The 17310-nt window shown below is 31.0% G+C and overlaps 2 protein-coding genes and 1 long non-coding RNA gene across 3 annotated transcripts; all 3 read left to right on the top strand.

Moving 5' to 3' along the window:
* Nucleotides 1-625: 625 nt before the first annotated feature.
* On the top strand, nucleotides 626-1033 carry LOC25492865 (auxin-responsive protein SAUR68). Its single transcript, XM_013601132.2, has one exon. The coding sequence runs from the start codon at nucleotides 626-628 to the stop codon at nucleotides 1031-1033; it is 408 nt and encodes a 135-aa protein (XP_013456586.1).
* Nucleotides 1034-6054: 5021 nt separating this feature from the next.
* On the top strand, nucleotides 6055-6732 carry LOC112421369 (uncharacterized). Its single transcript, XR_003011656.2, has 2 exons — nucleotides 6055-6265; nucleotides 6378-6732. It is a non-coding gene; the product is annotated as an uncharacterized lncRNA (long non-coding RNA).
* A 6114-nt stretch (nucleotides 6733-12846) lies between these two features.
* LOC25492864 (lysine histidine transporter-like 8) lies at nucleotides 12847-17132 on the top strand. The gene is made up of 5 exons (XM_013601131.3): nucleotides 12847-13275; nucleotides 14857-14990; nucleotides 15423-15868; nucleotides 16113-16244; nucleotides 16367-17132. Exons 1-5 carry the CDS (start codon nucleotides 12968-12970, stop codon nucleotides 16850-16852), a joined length of 1506 nt encoding a protein of 501 aa, XP_013456585.1. The 5' UTR covers nucleotides 12847-12967; the 3' UTR covers nucleotides 16853-17132.
* Nucleotides 17133-17310: the final 178 nt, after the last annotated feature.

The raw sequence follows: 17310 nt of genomic DNA, 5'->3' as shown, positions 1-17310 counted from the left end.
TCACCATTTCTAAGATAAAATTTCTTCTTTGAACTTCTTAACGATTGGAATTAGAACATCTTTTGGCATTTTCCATAAATGAAACATATATAACTGTTTCCGTTCCTTTTGCTTAATATTCATGCATCTTGCTAACTTTACTGTTTAAGTGGGGTGTGTTACCTATATTAATCTTATAATTTAGGTGTATGTTACCTCATACTCATACTCCTGCTTAGCTGTTGGGCCCAAGATGTTGTATGGTTCAAGTCCTGCTGTTTAGAAAACGATTGTGCATCTTTAGCATTTATGCCACAAAACTTCCAAGAAACAAATTGGCTTACAATAATACTTCTCTTGGTAGTTATCATGTCTAGACCAAAAATACATGGCCCTCAAATTCAATTTCTGTTTTGTCACTTCTATGGTTAGTGAATTAATCACTCCACATGGCCATGCACCTTATCAGCATAACACTCTTCAAACAATACCATATGGTGTTGTCTAAATTTCTTTAGTATATATGTCATACCAATTGTTCAAATTCAATACAACCAAGATCAGAATTTGGATCATAACTTAGCTTACTCTCTCTTTTAAATCCTCAGAAAATTAAACCATGTTAAGTGCAAAAAGGCTAATAGAAATGGCGAAAAAGTGGCAGAAAATGGCGGTTGAAAAGCGCAAGAGGATCTCATACCCAAGAAACGAAGTGGATATGAACTCTTCATCAGTAAATAAGGGTCACTTTGTTGTTTACAGCATTGATCGCAAGCGATTTGTGGTTCCTCTAAAGTATCTTAGCACGAACGTGTTTAGAGAACTCTTTAAATGGTCCGAGGAAGTGTTCGGATTACCAGGAAATGGACCTATTATGTTGCCGTGTGATAGTGTTTTCTTGGACTATGCGATCTCGTTAGTCCAAGAACAGATTCCCGAAGACATGGAGAAGGCTTTGATCACTTTCATGTATGCTTGTCACAACGAGGCATCCTCTAATCCCTGTCATGATCTTAGGCAAAAAAATGAACAAATAATTATCTATGGCTTTTGAAGAGATTTTGATACTTTTTGTATTCAGAATATAGATTATAGAACCTTTGTCGCTTGTTCTGATGTACCTCATAACAAGTTTTGTATATATAATTAATTATGAGAAGGAAACAATTTTTCTCACCACTTTTCTTATTCAAAATATGAAGTATCTTATGGTCCTGCAACATACCATACAATATAAACATATGCTTCCTTAGCATTCATATTTCAAACATCATATTGCATCGATGTACATTTGACTTTATGTACCAAAAATGAATCAACGTTGCAGCTAACATCAATCCTATCTCTGAAAGTACTCTTATATAAGAACAACTTACGAGTACAAACTAAAACAATATATTTTGATTAAGAAAAACTAATGCAATATATCATGAAGGATATACAATGGCCCAATATTTTCATCATTTTGAGAAGAGTAAAATCTAAGCTCATTTAACATGATATAAAAATTGGATGAGCGCCCATCCACAATTGTGGGTGCTTCACCTATTTAGCACCATACTAAATAGACACCCCATTGTGGAGTATAATATTTGAGTGTGTACGGAGAAGGGTGACTATGGAAGTACTCTCTCTCTTCACCCCATTTAATAAATCATAATGAAATAAATAAAATTTGGTTGAATATAATGATATAGAATTATTTGTGGAACCTATTTAGTAATTTCCTTTGCGGTGCTGGGTTGGAGAAAAATAGTGTTTATTAGGTATTATTAAATGAGTGACGTGAACAAAGATGATCTATTCAAGCACTCAAAGTGGGGTGCTCCGTTATGGATGATCTAAGTGCAATGGTTATCAATATTAAAGTTGTATAAACGCCAATTATTAGGTTCACATGATAGTCAATAAAATTTCTTTAAAAAAATTGATAGTCAATAAAAGTCACATAACTACCTTTTCTACGGTATTATTTTACATGTTTTTGCTTTTGCATGTTTTACATGTTCTTCCATTCGCGGTCAAGGTTGTTAATGATTTCCACTTTTAATAAAAAAAAAGTTCCAATCATATAATAACAGAAATAAATAATTAAACACATGATCACATGACAAAATTTTATTTTTTACAATCTAATTCAATCAAAGGTTAATTGATATGATTAATAAGAATAAGGATATAAAGAAGAAAAAAAAAGGCACAAATTATCTCTCCAAGGTTAAACACTATTATGGGGCACTCTCCTCCTCCTTTTGATTGAGTTTTAGTAGATGTTATCCTTCTTTCTTTGAGTAGTATATATCTCATGAAGATAAAGGGCCTACTAATTTTTATTTTTATTTTTATAGAAAAAGGGCCTACTAATTTGTCTTGTTTGATTTTGTAGTTTAAATTTCTTCACATAAAAATAATAGTCCTTGATAGCGGGACTAAAGTGTATTGATTTTTTACATTATACAACTATTTGAAGATTGAAGGTAAAAATATAATGAAAGATAAAATTGTCATAAAATACCATTTATCTATTTGTTTTAAGACTCATCAAAACATAATAATTTTTGAGATAATTGTGTAAATAAAGATCACAAGTGAGTTGAACTTGAATCAGCAAACTTTTTTCTTAAGTTGAATCAAATCAACGACAAAAGTGTTGCTAATATACATTAGGATTCATAATTGATGTTCTAGCTGCACTACGAATTTAGCCACTGCTCCAAAAGTGATATTACATGTGGTCATGAAGAGTGACACAAGTGGATACAAATCCAACTCAATCTATGCAATTATTTGAGCAGGATAAACATTTTGAACATCAACAACAGCTTTCCAATGTAGTGTTTTCGGTTGTTGCCAAAGAAATTGTGTCTAGTACTTCACAAACAATTTGGCCCCTAAAGTTTCCCAACCTTTTTGATTAAATTAATTTGGTCCATCCCCGTAACGACTTTTGAATTGTCTATAACCCATTTAATGCCTACAAATTTCGTAATTAAAGGCATGCACACTTACTTGTTTGATTATTTGATTGCACTTCTCCTTTATTCAATGTATATTTTTCTTCTATGGTACACTTGGTTACCTTCTAGTCCTATCTTCCACCCAATAAACCATAAAACAAGTGGACACTCACAAATTCATAAAAGCACCTTCACATGCCAAGTTGAATCGTGACAAACTTCAATAAGTTCATTCCATTAGGAACATTCATGAAAGTCATACTTCACTTATCTTCATAAAACACAATTAGACATATAAAAAAACTAATACGGATAAGACAATGATACTTACATGTTGCACCTATAATTTTAATAAATGAAATAATTAAATGATAATATCTGTGGACTCGAACACCGACTCATGTAGAACTATTCATCATTCGATTTAAGAAGGAAAATTCACTTGAGCTGCATTATTACGACAATTCGAGAAAATTGATCCCAAATGTTAATGGTTCGTCATGAACCAAACCGAATTAGTATAAAAATTTGCTGCACCGATTTTGTGTGTGTTTTTTTACAAAAATAAACGATACTCGTTCATTTAGATTGATAGAGTATATCGATCGATACAATGCAAATCCGTTAAAAACAAAAACGATAAATCTGCGAACAAACTCACAACATCCATGTTAATAGCATAAAACAACAAAGTACAAAAGTCTGCACATATGATAATATTAAAGTCTCCAGAATACACATGTCTTCAGATCTGCAACGTGGACGACGTCAAAATCATTGATTGGATATGCACTAGATCGAAGCTAATCTGACAATCTGAACGGAACAAATGCCTGAACGAAACAAGAAAGACAGACAACACCGCACAAAGACAACGAACAAACCAACGTCGCACTATGACGACAAAATCCCAAAATAAAAAACAAAATAGATGTGAAAATCACTTATTTCAATAAAAGAGAAAGAGAAAAACGAGTTAGATGAATAATTTTTTTGTTAAAATTGACTATAAATCACCTCTCTTAGGTATATGAAGGAGAAGAAACTAGAGTATTTATGACGGTTGACAAGATAAAAAGGGAAGAGACGAGTAAAAAGACATGTAACTTTGTGTTTTCTAATTAACCATTTACTACCTTTATGAAAAATATAGTTGTACCTTTTCGAACCAAACTGATTCTTTGTGAACCGAATTGTACTAAATTACTATTATTAACCGATTAAGGATTGTTAAAAAACAAATTGAAATGTTAAAAAATATTGAATCAAATTGTTAAACCAAGCCACCCCACATTGAAAAGAACTAAAGTGTAGGTCATGAATTGCTTCTTTTTGGTCCAATTCAGTTTAGTTTTTAGACATCAAACACACATTGTCGTTGTTACATAGAATTAAACAATTCAAAGCGTACCATGTCCGTTTCTCCATTTGCCACGTCAATTCCATAGTAAATTTTTACGATGAAACTTATTTCAATTTTGGAATGCTTCTCACAAAAAAGGTTAAAAAACTCACGAACTCGTAACTACTTCCACATATATTTAGATGGTGGTGTATCTTTTTAACCATGTTTTAAGTATTTTGTATGTTTTTAGTGAAAAATATGGTGAATTTTTTTTTATTGTCGAATAACATTATGATTAGAATTTCACACTTTAATTGTAATGTCTCTATCAACTAAACTATATCCATGAGGACAAAAATGTGGAAGAGGTACAAGGCAATGACTTCTTTAATCTTAACAATTTGATCCAAGTGTTATCCTTTTAACATGACATAATTTTACTAGCTCTCAACTAGTACTAATATATGCGTGACATGTGGTTTTAATTTGCTTCCACTTAGCGCAACTTAAGGAAATTGTCTGCTGGACTATAATTATAAAAGGTTCCAACTTCATTGATTATATTCTTGGTACCAAGAAAATCATCCAAATGGCTAGGAAGTGGCAGAAACAAGCAACAAAGCATAAGATAATCCTATGGTGAGAAGTAGAGAAGGGTCACTGCTGTGTACAACACCGACAATAGACGCTTTGTGTTTCCCTTGATGTATTTGGAAAACATCATTTTCAAGAATTCTCCAAATTGGCAGAACAATAATTTCGTATATCTTGCAATACACCACTTAACTTTCCCTGTGATGCTACAGAAGTACATAATCAAATTGGTCCAGCGAAACGTAATCCCAAAATAAATTTGAACTTCTTAAGATATTACGATATTATGGTTAGGATGCGGAAATATATTATTAATTTATTACTACAATAATAATAGTATGCATGAACATTATTATATATTTTGGCTTAATCATGTTAGTCAAATAAAAAGAAAAATTTAAGATCCGTAAGTTCAACTCAGTTGGTAGCCGAGATTCAAACTCCAAACACCCCATTTATTTACCTTAACAAAGTGAGTTTCTAACCATTTAACTGATTCACAACAATTTTTAAGTATAACTTACATCCAAAAAAAAAAAAAAGAGTAAGTATAACTTAGATTGGTTACTTACTATGTTATCGGAAGTTGGGACACCCAACTTCCACAAATACGAGACGCGGTGGTGGCCGGACAAGGAGGAGCGTGGCATGGTGGTGTAAGGTGCACATTCAAAAATATTATTGAACTTAAATTTCTTAAAAAAAGAGTGGTGATACATGTACACCCTCATGTGACAATACACCCCTTACCTCATACAAAATTCTGACATATGGCAACCTGGACCCCACACAAATAGAAGAGAAAGTGTGGTTATGAGATGAATTTATCAAAATGTCCCTAGTGCATGGGGTGTACAATGAGGTGTATGAATAAAGGGTGTTCATGTAACATTTTCCTTTAAAGAAAGTAAGTACTCCCTCAGTCCCGCAATAGATGACCTATTTGAAAATTTGTAATGTTGACCTAGTTTACTTTGACCATATTTTTCTACTAATGTACATAGATAAATAATATCATATAAGATGTTGTTAGATTCGTCTCGATGAGTATTTTTAAAATATCAAAATTTCATAATTTTTTCTAACATATTATTCAAGATATTTAAGCTCAAAATTATGCATTGGAATGCGTAATGGAGTCAACTGTGTCATGTATTAAGGGACGGAGGGAGTATAACTTAGTGTGTGTTTGGGAACACGTTTTCAAAGAACAAACTGGAGTTTACTTTTTCAAACCACGTTTCCAGGCATTTCAGTTTGTTTGGGTGAATGAAAAGCACTTCCAAAAAACTCAATTTTGAGACAAAAACGCAGGTACAGTTAAAGCAGGAATTCCTAGCTTCTGCGGTAGAGAAAACGCAGGTACAACCTTTAATTTCTCAAGTGGCAGGTACTTTACCTAATTACCCATAAATTCAAGTCTCCAATTTCTCTTTCTCACAAGCTTTCTTCCTTTCACATCACTTCAACCTTGTATTTTACCTTGAAACTCAACCACACAGATCTGAATTTCCTTCTGCAAGTTGAAGGTCATTGCACAAGGAAGCTTTCAGCTTATTCAATAAGGATGGTAGAAAGAATGGAATGAAATTATTGAGAGATAGAGGAAGAAGAAATTGCAACTGTGTATTAAGAGATGAGGAAGGGTGTAGAAACAGTGAAGAAAGTTGTGGAGAAATGGAAGGGAAACACAGAAACTGAGAAAAAGAAAAGTGTGGTAGTTTTTTCTTTTTAATTGGCCGTAGTGTTTTTTTTTTGTTGAAAAAAGAAAATCATTTTTTTTTTGTTTTAAGTTGAATCAATGTATTTCATCAAGTTATTGTACTATACTTTGTATATAAGCAAAGATTCTACAAATGAATTTCATCTTCACAAGTCCAAATTCCAACTTGAATTTCTTTTAATTTAGCAGTGTCTTCATCGGTGTTATTAATTAGTATAATATTAGTACTATAATTGTTTTTGTATGTACCAAATATACACACATGGAACAAGTGAATACAGCTGAAAAAATTGAAATTAAGTGGGTTGAATATAAATTTGGCGAGTTTCATGTGAATTTCAACAAATCAAAAAAAGTATGTTGAAAAATATATGTTAAAATATGTGTCGATAGCATTTTTCTATTTATAAATTAAGAGACAAAAAATGAAAGGAAAAAAAAATAGAGTTAAAGAAACCAAAATATCTAACATTTGTAACTTAAAAATCAAAATGAGTTAGTGTGTGTTTGGTATGGCGGTGGTGAAAATTGATTTTGATAGAATTGAGTTTGAGAGAATTGATTTTGGTTAAAAGTGAGTTTGAGGTGAATTGATTATGTTTGAATACACTCACTTAAGTGATTTTTATGAGTTGATGTTGTTTGGATAGTTTGAATCAAAATTGATTTTAAATGGGTAATGACCAACTTACCATTTTAATTGTATTTTTTTAGAACATCTTTTTAATTGTATTTAAAACTAAATATCTCATCTTTATTTTAGATAATTATTTCAACTTTTCATAAATGGATTTTTATTTCATTTCAAAATAATATTAATTAATAAGAGTTATAACTAATAAATTCCCTAATAAAACTAATAAATAAATTTCAACTCTTTTGTTTGAAATTAGGCTTTTTAAGAAAAAATGAATAAAAAGGATTGGGCCTTTATCCATTCATTACCTGTTCCTTTGTCTTCTCAAACCAAAAGAAAAGGTTTGCTTACTGCATAAACGAAACAACTCAATAAAACACCGAGTAAAACTTTGCTCACAAATAAAATCAAACAACTTTGATTTATTTTCTTTGTTTCAAGTTTAATTTTTTCATGTTTTTCCACTCTTCTCTCTATTTCTCCTGCAAATCTGAAAAATTATGACAGATCTCCAATCCTGGCGTTATGGGCATTTTGGTAAAGTATCTGCCACTCAGCCAAAACCACGTTTTATCTGCCGCAGAAGCTAGGAATACCAGCTTCAACGGAACCAGCGTTTTGAGCCTTAAACTGCGTTTCCTGAACTCAGTTTTCATTCATCCAAATAATTTTTTTTTTTGCAGAAACCGCGTTTGAGAAAGTAAAAGCACGTTTGACTGAAAAAAAACGTGTGGCCAAACACACATTTAAAGTATTTTTTTTATGTGGTTCTATAAAAAAGAAAGTATATTTAGCGTTTTCTTTCACAAAACATGGGGTTTAATGATGTTCCTTCAAAAAAGAAAAATGGGGTTTAATGATGTCAGCAAATTTGTCAAACACGCTAGATATACTTTCCAACTACTATAAGAAACTACTTTATATAATTTTTGGAAGATAATAAAACTTTGTCCAAACTACTATATTTAATTCTTAAAAAACTTGTTCTATAAAAATAAATTTTAAGAGTATGTGGCTAGAAAAAAAATGATACATGGAGGAATTGAACTAATCTAATGATACGACCAGTTACATGCACTCACACACACTTTCCACTGGACCACACAAGACACTTGTGATATATGCCAAAGACTAATTTATATATATATAAATAATAAAACTGTTAGCAAAAATATGCATATATGACCTATTAAAAATGAATTTTTAATAGATATATATCCCCAAAAAAATGTTTCTAATATGCATATATGACCTATTAAAAATGAATTTTTAATAGATATATAAAATAAAATAAAACTGTTAGCAAAAATATGCATATATGACACTTGTGAAATGGTAATACCTATTATGCAGCTTTTCATGTTCTTAATTCCAACACTGGATTTCAAGCTCTCATGCTTCCTGTGGCCTTTGCAACTCTTGGTTGGTACGTATATTAATAATACTTAGGTAACACTAACATTATTTATTTAGTATTTATTTTTTACATTAGGTAACAGTATTATACTTTTCAAAGCAACCAAAAGAAAAATCAGTACTACTTGTCAAAGGATTGTATATATGATATCTGCTCATAAATAAGTTAGGGTTAAATATGTTTTTGGTCCTTATAAATATGTCAATTTTTCGTTTTAGTTCCTCTAAAATTTTCCTTCAACTTTTAGTCCCTATAAAATTTTCAATCACTACTTTTGGTCTCTATTTTTAATTTAATTTTTGTATTTTTTTAATGAAATTATGCAGAAATGTGTAAAATATTCTAAAAGAAATTCCTAAAAAAAATTAGATTTTTTTAACAAAACACAAATTAAATATGAATTTTTAACCATAAAAAATATAAAAATTCATATTAAATTCATGTTGTGTTAAAAAATTCTGAATTTTTTGTGGAGTGATTCTTATAATATTTTGAATTTTTCTGGAAAATTTTATTAAATAATATGAATTCTACATATGAGTTTACTTTAAAAGAGGGACCAAAAGTGAAGATTGAAAATTTTATAAGGACTAAAAGTTGAAGGAAAATTTTAGAGGAACTAAAATGAAAAGTTGACATATTTATAGGGACCAAAAACATATTTAACCCAATAAATTATTATTTAGAAAAGCAACACATGCTGACTGTATGTATATACTAAATGTTCACTACAAAGCCTCATACAAACATTTTATTTATGTCCTTTATGAAAAGGTTTAATGCTGACTATAGACCAAATAAACGACTTAGGCGACTCAAAGACCTTACAATTCCTCCGAAGGGACTACTTGTTTGGCAATTCTTATTGGCTGCTGTCTTTTTGTGGGGGTTGTTGCCTCTAAGTTACAGCACATTTTTTTTTTGTCCCTTTCTGTTAAGAATGGTAGGCTAATAGGTGTATATGGGTTAGGTCAACTCACAAAAGCCCAGTTAAACCCATTAAAAAACTAAAAAAGTGAGCTTAATTAGGTAATTGGGCGAATATGATTTTAAAAATGAAAAATTCATAAAAAATAACGGATTTTAAGTGAAACCAGACTCAAACCTAATAATACCAACAATTTTATTATTATTTTCATTGGGAAGACGGAGAAACAAAATATTTTGGTCATTTCCTCAACAAAAAATAAGATTTTGCTCATAAATTTCAAAATTCGGATGTTGAGAGTTACAAATCTAATTTTCAAAATTGAGAAAAGATATTCTTTATATTAAAAATCAAAACATGTTAGAGTTACAAATTCGGATGTTGCACTCTTTGGTTATTTTGATACTAATGCAATTTGATGGCATGCAACTTTAGTTTGTTGCGAGTATTTTATGATGAAATTCATTATTTGATATTTATCATTTATTATTTTTTTATGCTAAAATATAGTGAAAATATGTTCTACAATTTTTTTTAGAAAATAAAAAGTTGAGTAATTTTTATGAAAAAATATGAAGTCTCATCATTTATTAATATAATATTAACAAAAAAACATAAAAATAATTTGGGTAATCCACTACCCAACCCAACTCAAACCATAATCATTGGGTTTGCCCAAACCAGTTCAATAATGTAATAAGTGGTTATTTTACCTCATCTAAATCGGAGTATTTTATATGATTTGGGTCTTGGGTTAGGCCAAACCCAACCCAAATCAGCCTACGTAATACACTTTTTTTTTTGGTAGATAGACAAAATGACAAAGTCATTATAAACTCACACACATAAGTGGAGGTACCGGAGTTCGAACCCCGGTCATGGCATCCGACCTAACAATGTCGACATTTTGCCAGTTGAGCTAGAACTTCTGGATAATACATATTATTAATCTTTGAAAAAAAACAATTATTACATTTAATTTGGATCATTTGCGACTGCTGCATACTTGCAAAGTAGATGCAACAATTCTATGGTTGATATGCACCTGCGTGGTTGCGACAAATGATCCAAATTCAAGTACATTTTATAAGATATTATGATTTAATATGTCAAATATGGTTCATACTCATTTGTTACTAATGACATAATTCAAATCTCATTGTGATTCACCCCTTATCTTTCCCTTGAAAATTAAATATAGTAGTTGGACAAGTTTTATTATCTTCCAAAAATTATATCCATTGATGTATTTACATAAATTTGGCATAATCAGCATTTTAAACGCAAATATACCATGCGGGCATGCTACCAATATTGGAGTAGATATGATATATCCATGTGCATGATACATTTCTAATTCTATTCTTTTTTTTTGAAAGATACGTTCCTAATTCTTGATAGCAATTGAAATTGCAAAAAAAAAAAAAAAAAAAAAAAACTTTTGATACCACCATAATAGCAATTGCACATATGTTAGTGAATAGTGATGGTATTGCGTTTACGTATAGATTATTTCATTTTGGAGAAGTAATGTTCTTTTTAAATGTGATATGATAGATGAATTTTACTATTAATAATTAGTTGGAAATTAGTTTGAAAAACTGTTTTTTTCTTTGCAAAGGACTCTGCCGTCAAATTTCAAAGAAACGTCGAAAGAAGTTAATCCAAAGGAGTGTTGGAATAAGTTCTTCTTTGGGTGTTTGGTTGGGCAAGCAACTATCCACGATTATTCATTATATTAAGGAAAATGTTACATGAACACCCTTTATTTCTACACCCTATTGTACATCCCATATATTAGGGATATTTTGGTAAGTTCATCTCACAACCGCACTTTATCTTCTATTTGTGTGGGGTCCAAGTTGCCACGTGTCAGAATTTTGTGTGGATGTAAAAGGTGTATTGCCACATGGGGTGGTACATGTATCATCACTCTTATATTAATTATATTGAAACAATAAATTATTGTTTTAAGATCCTAATTGATCTTTTCTATGTGTCACTTATTCATGTCAATTTTTTTATCTATTATGTTTGATTAAAGGATAAAATATTTAACAGATTCAATCATGATGTTTTTCCATTCAAAAATAAAAAATTTAGTCATGATGTCATCGCCATCGCCACCAAATGAGTGCAACGAAGAAGATGCTTCCGATTGCTTGCGGACTCTCTTTGTTGAACACTTTAATAACTTTAACGTAGGAGTCGATTTGGAAACTGAAACTCAATTCTCCAAACATCCTAGTTGTTGGGTAAACGCCACTACTAGTTCATAAGTCAAGTCTTCTACTCAGTCTCATTTGTCTTCTAAGAACTTAATTACTGAAATTACAACAGTTGATTTTAAAAATAAAAAAAAAATATGTATCCTTACTACCATCTTGGGCAATGGAAGATTCGATATTTTTAACCAGGTAAGAGCTACCTTATAATTAAGATTTAATTGCACTTTTGGACCTATATTTTTTCAAAAGTTGCGGTTATGGACCCCTAACTAATTTAAATACAAAACAGTCCCCTATGTTTTGATTCTTTGGCAGTTTTGGACCCCCAAAGCAAAAAAAAAAAAAAAATTGACACGTGGCACCTCACTTAGGGTGCCACGTCAGCGTTGACCGAGTCAATAATGGACTGGGGGTCCAAAACTGCCAAAGAATCAAAACATAGGGGGCTGTTTTGTATTTAAATTAGTTAGGGATCCATAACCGCAACTTTTGAAAAGATAGGGGTCCAAAAGTGCATATAAGCCTATAATTAATAGACGAATTCATAAATTGAGTTATGGTTCTTTGTCCTAAAAAGGATATGTTTACATTACCAGGTTTTGACTATTTAGGGTTTAGAGATAAATGAGTTGAAAAATTATGTGTTTTTAACTAGAATTTTAGCATCAGTTTTTTTTTTTTTTGGAAGCAGCATCAAAGTTAATTAAACTCATTATTAAAAGTAACACACAAATTATGATATTATGTGGTACGTATCCCATGAGATCAGGAAGCAGAAGTATATTATTACTCTAATAATTATATAGAAGTGCATGGAGATTATTATATATTTTGGCTTCATCATTTCAGTCAAATAAAAATAAAAAATTATTTATAACTTACATAGTTTGGTGTTAAACATGATATGCAGTGAGATCAGAAACATGACGTAACCTAGTTTGATGAGTGGGATCCACGCGTTAGGATTTATTTGTAAAGTTGAATCAATGTTTTTCATCATGTTACTTAGTACTATATATATAACCAAAGACTCTGCAAATGAATTTCATCTTCCTAACAAGTCCAAATTTGCAACTTGAATTTATTTTAATTAGTGTTATTAATTAATATTAATATTATTAATATCAGTATTGTATTTGAATATACCAAATATACAAACATGGGACAAGTGAATGAAGCTGATTATATGAGATCAGAAGTTGCTCTTTTGCAATTTTCTGATGCAGATTTTAAACCTCCACTATCTCCTACGGTTATACACATTCATGATCATCCAACGACCAGTTTTGGCTCAGAATCTGACCCTTCTTCACCAAGTGTCCAACAAAATCAACATCCAAAAGATGAGTGGCTTCCTATCACAGAATCCAGAAATGGTAATGCCAGATTTGCAACTTATCATATTCTTAATTCCAACATTGGATTTCAAGCTCTCATGCTTCCTGTGGCCTTTGCAACTCTTGGTTGGTACGTATCCTAACCTAACACTTAGGTAACAGTAACATATTATACCGAATGAGTACTTTTCAAAGTAACCAAAGGAAAAATCAGTGCTACTTTTCAAAAGATTGTGTCATATAGGTTGCTTATTAAATAAGTTAGTTAGCCTTAAATAAGTTAGTTAGATTCAGACTTTTCATGATCTTCCTTGACAATTTTTTTTAAACTGAGTATCTCCACTGTCCGTACAATTTGTTGAGACTAATCGCTCGAGTCTTATGGGACTCAAATGAGTGACAAACTTTCCTTAAGAGTTTTAACGCTACTGCATACATATCCAAGACTGTATTCGAACTCAGAATCTTGATTAAGTTTGAAGAAACACGCGTGAATCTTCCTTGACAATCTAAAAAACTAATTGCCTAATTATATATTTCTTTCTCAAAACTGACAACTCGATGATAAAAGTTTGACATTATAACTTCAAACAATGAAAATCTTATATTGGATCATTGTAAAATTGTCGTTGATGTCATCGTATATACGTTCTTTGTAAAGAATTATAGATGTTACACATATACATCTATTCTAAAATGTTTATAGTCAAAGATTTTTCCTGCATTCAAACAACCAACAAATCAACACAGTTTGATTTTCATATCAAAGGTTGAATTTATGAATCTTTGTAAAGCTTCGTAGAAAGTTCTTCTAACTTTACCATATTTTTTTATTCAATTATTTTGTTGAAAACTCATACCGAAATCGGTCCAGTTAGACTTTTTAGAAAAAAATTATGACTCTGGTCTTCAATAGATAATATTGGATGACAGGTTTATTAAACAATTTATACTTGTATATTAATTTTTTTTTAAGGAACTTGCATATTATATTTTATAATTAGAAAAGGAACACATGATGACTATATATAGCAAATGTTGACTATAAAGTCTCATATTAACATTTTATTTATGTCCTTTATGAAAAGGTTTAACCAATGCTGACTATATGCCAAATAACAACTTAGGTAGCTCAAAGACCTACAAACCCTCATATAGTAAAAAAGACATGCAAAGCCAATTCAAATTTGTATATGAGTAAGGCAGGCCTCAATGTCTATAATAATAATTTAGATTTATAAAACCATGGAAATTGGCAAATTATTACTCTATTCATTAAAGTGAGATTGAGCTTTTCTACCAAAAAATAAATGATATTGAGCTTAATATTGTAAAATGGTCATTAATATCACTTTAACTCAAACAAAATTTCCCCATCTCCAATTTATAAAAATAAAGTGATGACTAATAACAATGTTGTGCCCCGTCTTGAAAGGATTTGAACTTCATCCCTTAATATTATAAGATTAAACTCTTATTGTACTGAACTTGACATCTAATGGACATAATTTAGAATTTTAAAACGTATGTTTGAATTATTGACACAATAAAATATTTATACAGAAAGAACTATAATAGTAAATCTCTTTATTTTGAGACTAATAAAAAAAATATCTCTACGTTTGTCAAAAAAAAAATATCTCTGCAAGTCACAATTGACATATAGTTTCACTGCAGCATACTAAAATTTATCAATGTCAATTATTTGCAGGGCATGGGGTAGTGTGTGTTTATCAATAGCATTCATTTGGCAACTTTATACCATATTTCTCCTTATTGAGCTTCATGAATCTCCTTCTGGAAAACGTCACAGTAGATACCTCTTCCTTGCAATGTCTGCCTTTGGTAAGTGCATTTCCCTTATTATTAATTTTATTTTGCAAGTAACCTAGTAATTATAAATTCACCCTTTAAAGTGAATAAGTAGAACTTGTCAAAAAAAAAAGTGAATAAGTAGAAAATTCGGGGTTCAAACTCGGCCCATACATATATAATGCAATGTTCATATCAATTGAGCTACGTTTATATGTCGAGTGCACTAGTTGAACCATACATATTTAATGGACATAACTCGTTTTCATATTGCCAACAATAGTTGAACCAAGCAGGACCACACCTATATATGTCGACTGCACTATCTCTAATCTATCACTATGATAGAAATTAATACTTTATCTTATTCTGTTTTCTTTGTTTTAATTTCATTTTCAAAGTTACATTAGTCAAAAATAGAAATGCTAAATTATAATTAACAAATCCTTTGAATATTAATTATAGGTGCAAGGTTAGGAAAAATAGCTGCATTATTTCCAGTAATGTACCTATCAGGAGGCAGCTGTGTAATGTTTATAATCACCGGTGGTGGGACAATGAAGCAATTATTCAAGATTCTTTGCGAAAACGATGATGGGACGATGTGCAGCGCGCACTCGCTGAGCGGAGTCGAGTGGTTCTTAGTGTTTACTTGTTTGGCAATTCTTATTGCTCAGTTGCCTAACCTTAACTCAATGGCTGCTATCTCTTTGGTAGGGGCTGTTGCCTCTATAAGTTACTGCACACTTTTTTGGTCACTTTCTGTTAAGAAAGGTAGGCCAATGGGTGTGTCCTACAATACTACATTGGTGTCACAAGAAGTTACCGTGGTGAAGATTAGTGACATTTTGAATGCTATTGGAATTATTGTGCTAGCTTTCAGAGGTCACAATCTTGTGCTTGAAATTCAGGTAGGTAACATACTCAAAATACATTCCTAATTCATGAAAGCAATTGAAATTGCAAAAAATTAAAAAATCATTGATACCATAATAGCAATTGCATATATGTGTAGTGTGTTGCGTTTACGTATAGACTATTTCATTTTAAAGAACAATGTCATTTTTAAAATGTGATATGATAATATGATATGATACATCTTACTATAAGTAATTAGTTGAAAATTAGTTTAAAAACTTTGTTTTTGCTTTGCAGGGGACTATGCCGTCAAATTTGAAAGAAACATCGAAAGAACCAATGCGTAGAGGAGTGACCATTGCGTATATACTCATTGCCGCGTGTGTCATTCCCATCGCAATCGCCGGATTTTGGGCATATGGAAATCAGGTCAGCACATCACAACAACTATTCATGTGTAAATTGACGATTAAGATTAACAGACAATATAATTTTATTTATAAATGAAACCCTAAATAATATTTAATCGTCTGTATTCATGTTGCTTTCAGATACCTGATAAAGGATTGTTAACTGCGTTCCCACAATTCCACAAAGAACAAGCAACAAAATTCTCGATTGGCGCACTTTATGTTTGGGTGATACTACATTGTTTAACTAGCTTCCAAGTCTATGCAATGCCTGTATTTGACAACTTGGAGCTAAGATACACAGTCATAAAAAATCAAAAATGTCCAAGATGGTTGAGAACATGCTTTCGCTTATTCTTTGGAGGGTTCACATTTTTTATTGCTGTAACATTCCCATTCTTACCAAGCCTTTCAGCTCTGATAGGTGGAATGACCCTAGTGCCTCTCACATATGCATACCCTTGTTTCATGTGGTTATCTCTTAAGAAACCTCGTAAAAATGGTGCAATCTGGTTGTTTAATCTTGTACTTGGTTGTTTAGGGATGCTTCTAAGTGTTCTTTTGGTGGTTGCTGCTATAAGGACTTTGGCTGATAAAGGGTTACATGCTAACTTCTTCAAACCATAATTAAGGACAAGCAACCACCCATGATTATTCTTTAATCTTTTTTTACTATCAATATTAATTACGCATGAATAGGAGGCAAACTGATAACAAGTTGCGCCGCTAGACCTATATGTGTCACCCACCCCACTATTAAGATGAGTCTCCCCTTTAGATATTTACGGAAAATTAATTTTGAAAGTGTACATATAGGATATAGCGGGGGTTTGAGTTGTTGTAATATTGGAAGGTCAATTTTTAATCTATTATGCTTTATGAAATGGACTATAGTATTAGTACCAAAGTTAGAACATTTTTTTTTTAGAAGTTAGAACTTTTTTTTTTTGACATATCTACACTTTTGGTTGAAATTATGTACGTTTTTGTCTTCATGTAACATATTAAATCCTCTATTTTCAAAATTAAGTAAATATAGTATATATGTCATTTTCTTTCACTTAAACTCTTCAAAGTCTCTTTAT

This window comes from Medicago truncatula, chromosome 4 (genome assembly GCF_003473485.1).
Source record: "Medicago truncatula cultivar Jemalong A17 chromosome 4, MtrunA17r5.0-ANR, whole genome shotgun sequence".
NCBI lineage: Eukaryota > Viridiplantae > Streptophyta > Magnoliopsida > Fabales > Fabaceae > Medicago > Medicago truncatula.
This window is presented reverse-complemented; position numbering and strand designations above follow the sequence as displayed.

Bases quoted from the DNA above. Each gene is read 5' to 3' on its own strand.
- LOC25492865 (XM_013601132.2), top strand. From the start codon at position 626: ATGGCGAAAAAGTGGCAGAAAATGGCGGTTGAAAAGCGCAAGAGGATC.
- LOC25492864 (XM_013601131.3), top strand. From the start codon at position 12,968: ATGGGACAAGTGAATGAAGCTGATTATATGAGATCAGAAGTTGCTCTT. The intron at 13,276-14,856 runs GTACGTATCCTA...AATTATTTGCAG, and splicing joins GCCTTTGCAACTCTTGGTTG to GGCATGGGGTAGTGTGTGTT. The intron at 14,991-15,422 runs GTAAGTGCATTT...TATTAATTATAG, and splicing joins CCTTGCAATGTCTGCCTTTG to GTGCAAGGTTAGGAAAAATA.